Source organism: Lipotes vexillifer, unplaced genomic scaffold (assembly GCF_000442215.2).
Source record: "Lipotes vexillifer unplaced genomic scaffold, Lipotes_vexillifer_v1.1 scaffold75, whole genome shotgun sequence".
NCBI classification, from domain to species: Eukaryota; Metazoa; Chordata; class Mammalia; order Artiodactyla; family Lipotidae; genus Lipotes; species Lipotes vexillifer.
The window spans coordinates 2,546,749-2,552,187 of NW_006771517.1; the positions used below are offsets into that span (position 1 = coordinate 2,546,749).

General features: G+C 58.5%; 1 protein-coding gene across 1 annotated transcript; it reads left to right on the forward strand.

Moving 5' to 3' along the window:
- Nucleotides 1-95: 95 nt before the first annotated feature.
- On the forward strand, nucleotides 96-1,017 carry SOX12 (SRY-box transcription factor 12). Its single transcript, XM_007472193.1, is given in 2 exon segments — nucleotides 96-505; nucleotides 507-1,017. Coding segments are annotated over 2 exon segments (921 nt in total).
- The last annotated feature ends 4,422 nt before the right edge of the window (nucleotides 1,018-5,439 follow it).

A 5,439-nucleotide genomic window follows, 5' to 3' on the forward strand; every position in this document is an offset into this window, starting at 1 on the left:
CCGCCCCTCCGTCGCTGCTGCCTCCTCCCCCACCCCCAGCCGCTGAGGATGCGGACGGCCCCCGGCGGCGTCTAGCGGCCCCGGGCCCAGGCGCGATGGTGCAGCAGAGGGGCGCGAGGGCCAAGCGGGACGGCGGGCCGCCGCCCCCAGGGCCCGGGCCGGCCGAGGAGGGGGCGCGTGAGCCCGGCTGGTGCAAGACCCCGAGCGGCCACATTAAGAGACCGATGAACGCGTTCATGGTGTGGTCGCAGCACGAACGGCGGAAGATCATGGACCAGTGGCCCGACATGCACAACGCCGAGATCTCCAAGCGCCTGGGCCGCCGCTGGCAGCTGCTGCAGGACTCGGAGAAGATCCCGTTCGTGCGGGAGGCGGAGCGGCTGCGCCTCAAGCACATGGCGGATTACCCGGACTACAAGTACCGGCCGCGCAAAAAGAGCAAGGGGGCGCCCGCCAAGGCGCGGCCCCGCCCCCCCGGCGGCGGCGGCAGTCGGCTCAAGCCCGGGCGGGGGCCGCCGAGCGGCGGGAGGGCCTTTGGGGGGCGGCGCGGCGGCGCCCGAGGACGACGACGAGGACGACGATGAGGAGCTGCTGGAAGTGCGCCTGGTCGAGACCCCTGGGCGGGAGCTGTGGAGGATGGTCCCGGCGGGGCGGGCCGCCCGGGGACAAGCGGAGCGTTCCCAGGGGCCGTCGGGCGAGGGGGCGGCTGTCACCGCCGCCTCCCCGACTCCGTCGGAGGACGAGGAGCCGGAGGAAGAGGAGGAGGAGGCGGCGGCGACGGAGGAAGGCGAAGAGGAGACGGTGGCGTCGGGGGAGGAGCCGCTGGGCTTTCTGTCCAGACTGCCCCCCGGTCCTGCCGGCCTGGACTGCAGCGCCCTGGACCGCGACCCAGACCTGCCGCCCCCCTCGGGCACGTCGCACTTCGAGTTCCCGGACTACTGCACCCCCGAGGTTACCGAGATGATCGCAGGGGACTGGCGCCCGTCTAGCATCGCCGACCTGGTTTTCACCTACTGAGCCCACCGTCAGCGGGGCGCGCACGCCCCCTAAACCAGCTGTTTACATACAGGAATCAGGTATTGGGGCCCCTCGGAGGCCGAGGCTGGCACCCCATCTCCCGCACAGCCTCCCCCCTCCTAGACGTGCCCAACCCCCTTCAAATCCAGACATGCCCTTCCCCCGTAGACACACCCCAAGGCAGCCCAACCCCCACCCTTTCTCCGACATCCAAGCCCCTCCCCATCTTACCCCCTCCCGCACAGCCACCAGCAGCCAGCCCCCCCCTCCGATACACCTCCCGTCCTTTCCAAGAGACCTGTACCCCTCCCCCATTTTGCACACGCCCTTCCTCACGGCCGGAGGACACGCCCCTGCCCTTGCTCCGGACTCCCTCCGCCTTAGCCTGGCCCGCCTCCTGTCTTGTTTGGGGGGCGCTGCAGCGGGGCGGCCCCGCGCCCTCCTCCCTTGCCCCTCCCTCCCAGGGAGGGGCCCGTTCCTTTTCCCCGGGAACACTGGGATCCGCCCCCTTCTCGCGCATGCTTAATGCTTCTTGGGAGGAGTGTGCTGGTCCCAGTCGAACCTCACGCCCCTGTCAGATCCAGGAAGAAGGGGGGCGGATATAGAGCGATCCTGAGAAATCTTTTGATCCAGGAGCCACGGCTTCCGTTCAACCCGACGGGGCGTCACTGCCTTAAATGGGAGGAGCACTCGGAAGGGGGAGAAAGAGACTGGCCGGCCCGGAAGGGTTGGTATGGAGCTTGGAACTCCCAAGTGGCATGGCCCCTTTTACCTTACGGGGTCGCCCAACCCACGTGCACCCACCCCTCACCGACTGCATGACTGCCTCTACAGCTTGTTTTGGTTCCAAGAAGCCTACCTTTCTTTCCCCCACCTGGCAATTGGGGGCAGGGTCTTTCTCTGGAAATCCTTCAGGAGAGAAAAAGAAAACTCAGAACCAAGACACGTAACAGTTTGTTTGGGGACAGGGTCCTTATGCTTCACACGCCCCCCCCCCCAAGTGCCCTTATCACCTCCGGGCACACTCCCAGCCTGGGCTCCTTCCTAAGCCCACCGCCCCTTCCTGTAATCTAGGTCCCTCTGCCTACAGTATTCAGTGGGAGAAACTGAGACACGTTGGTACTAGGGGGTTGAGACTGAGGCGTAATAGCAGATGAAGTGGCAAGAAGAGCCCCACTTTTCAGCAGCTGGCTTCAGAGAGACCATCGACTGGGCCAGTGAGACTGAAGGGAGGGTCAGAGTAGTCCTGGGCCGTTTGCGCCTAGCGCTGCTGCATCCAGTTCGGGTGCCCTCGGAAACCCTGCCCCTGATGCTGTTACCCCTCTTACTCCAGCTCCCCGCTCAAGCCCCGCCCCTCCGGCCTCCCCACGCCCCATTTGCCCTCACTACCTGTATCTCACCGGCGTGTGTTCACCCTCCTGGGTGTGCACACACTCTCATTCACACACACAAATCTCAGGAACAAACGGTCCCAGAGTCCTCCGGGACCCCTGCCCAGGGTCTCTGCAGGTCTCTGCCCCACGCGTTCCCGTCGCTGACAAAGCCACCAGCTGCCTCCTTTAAGCTTGGTGCTCCGGCTCTGGGCCTTTTTGCGCGCGCTCTCTTTCTCTCTTTTTCTCTTTCTCTCTCTCTCTCTTTCTTTTTTTTTTAAGAAAAACAACAACAAAAAAGACAATGAAAAATCCCAGAAAACGTCATGTGAGTGAAGAGATGTCATTGTCTGTGGTCTTGGAGAGCTAGTCTTATAGCTGAGGGGAGGGGGCACTGGCACCCGCAGCAGGACTTCTGCCAGGACTGAATAAAGTGTATTTGCCCCATCTCGCCCTGTGCTTCTACATGTCTTTGCCTTTCCTCAACCCTCCCCAAACAGTTTGGCAGATTCAAGTCCATGTGACTTAGCACCATGCAGGAAGAGCTGGGGGTTCCAGGGCAAGGAGGCACCTGGCCCCTCTGGGCCTCTCTGCTCCCTCTATCTCAGGACTCCTGGTCTTCATTAAGGATGGCAGACTCATCCCTGCAGAGGCCAGGCAGGTGACATAAATGAGAGAGTCTGGGTGGACACTGGCTTCATGACCCACTTCAAGGGGAGCAACTGCTCACTTCCGGCCGGTTGTGACCCTGTGGGAATGCAGCCCACTGTGGCCAGGGGGCTAGATTTTTCAAGAGAAGATGGAAATCTGGATGTTTCTGTGAACATCTCAATTTCAAAATGAAAGCTGAGTGAAATATTTTTAAATCCTTGTGGACCAAGTGAAACACGTGTGCAGGCACACCTAGTGCAAGGGGGCCAGTTTGACCCTGCCCTTAAGATTAAGATTCAGGGTTGAGCCTGGCACCACCACTGAGCACCTATGTGACCTTGAGCATGTTAACTTCACCCTGACTTCTTTCCATATGTGTAAGGCAGGGATGATGATAATACCTGCTTCACAGGTTAAAATGAAGTTCGAGGTGAGAAGCATTTAACATGGTCCTCCATAAATTGTATTATTCCATTGTCCAGAGGAGGAAACTTAGGGTCAAGGTGCAGAAGCAACTTGTAAAGGGGATTCAAGCAGCCAAGGTCAGTGACAGGGCCCCAAATTTTGGTTTCTGTCTCCTGGTGAAGTGTTACTTCAGGGTGCTTGCCTCTCCCTCCCTGTTTGAATCTGCAGATGGTGTTAGGCTGGCAGCTCAGGGTGTGGAGTAGTGGGGTTCATCCCCATGCCTAGCACATAACTGGCCCCCAGTGTAGATGTTTTGAATGACTGAAGAGCAGCAGCAGAAGCCACAGTGATTCCTGCCCATGAGATTCTTACCAGTGTGTTTTGGGAACTGAGACGAAGGCTTTTCAAAACTTTTGTCCCCCTACACCTGTCCGCCTGATTCTTCCTCTGCCAGATCCAATGAATTCCTAAGGTTGGACAAAGCCTGTTTCCCCAGTAAGAACCAAGGCCCAGTGTGCAAGTCTCATTCAGAGAGGGTATTTGGGGACTGGGATACCCATAGATGCTTTAAAAGAGGACTAAAGCAGGTTTGGGAGGGCTGGGCACCTATAGAAAGGGGGCTTGGGGCCACAGGAATTACAGTGAGCTCTTCCTCTTGGCCTCTGATTGGAAGCAAGATTGACCACAAATCAAAACAAAACCTTTAAGAAAGAAAAGGTGGAAGAGAGTCACTTCACCCAGGGCAGCCTGCATCTGATGTCCGAATGAGCACAGGTGTAAAAGCCTGCCACTTCAGTTCACGGTGGGACAGACACAGGGAGTACCTGCACCCCCCCAGGTCCTCACCCCAGGGCCCCTCCAGGGTGGCTGAGGCTTTGCCTGGCCAGCAGCGCAGTTTGGCTTCCTGAACCCAATTCTGTCTCCTCCCTCTTCTTTTCACAGGTGTTTATCCCTAATAAATATCTTGCACCCCAAACTCAGTCTCAGTGTCTGCTTCTGGACAGCCTGGATGGTGGAAGGGGCTGGACAAAGGGAAGGGGATCACTGGCCCAGCAACTGCAGCTGGGCACCTCTGATGCCCACTCCCTCAGGAGGAGTCTCGTTTCCACCAACACCGTCAGCCCCAACCTCGGGGCTGCACGCGTTCCACCCTTTCCAGTCGGCCTCAATTAGAAACTCCGGCCTCAGCCCACAGGTCACTCGGGGCCTTCTGCTGATGTCATTCTCATTCGCAGTCCCTCCCCTGGCCCAAGCTGGAGAGAGAGGCTAAAAAGTCTGTGTTTGCCCTTCACGATGCCCTGGGAGGGGGAGGGCAGGGGGCGTGTAAAACGCCAGGCCTGAGACGGTGCTAGAGTACTGCAGGCCTTGGGCAAGCGCCTCCCTTCGTAGGCCTTAGTTTCCCCCGGGTGATGTGGGGGAGGAGGAAATACGAATAGAAGAGAGACCATTTATTGTTATTTTGGTTCCTTCGATTTCTGAAGGAAATGGATTCTGACCTGTGAAAGGTGGGGGCGAGACCTGCTTATGTGGACTTTGGGGACGCCTAGTGGCTGAGAGGAGTAGGAAGCATTAGGGGCGCACGATGGAGAGGTTGCAGGGTGTGTCCCACTCTAATCCCCCTCCGTTCATGCTCTCTTGATTCATCTCCGGGTCAGGTTCCTGGCTGGGGCTATTTGAGCTATCTTGGTTCCAGGGCTTTAAAAACGCCTATACGTTGATGTATTGGCCATCTATTCCTATGTAATGAAACGCCACAAAGTTAACCGCTTAAAACAGCATGCATTTATTATTTCATAATCTCTGTGGGCCCGGAGTCCAGGCATGCCTTAGCTGGGTTCTCTGCTCAGGATCTCTCAAAGCTGCAGTCACGCTGTTGGCTGGGCTGCATTCCTTTCTGGAGCTCAGTGTCCTCTTGCAGAATCACGGGGTGGCTCCTTGTGGTTAAAGGACTGAGGCCCCCATTTTCTTCCTGGCTGTCAGCTGGTACCACTCTGGA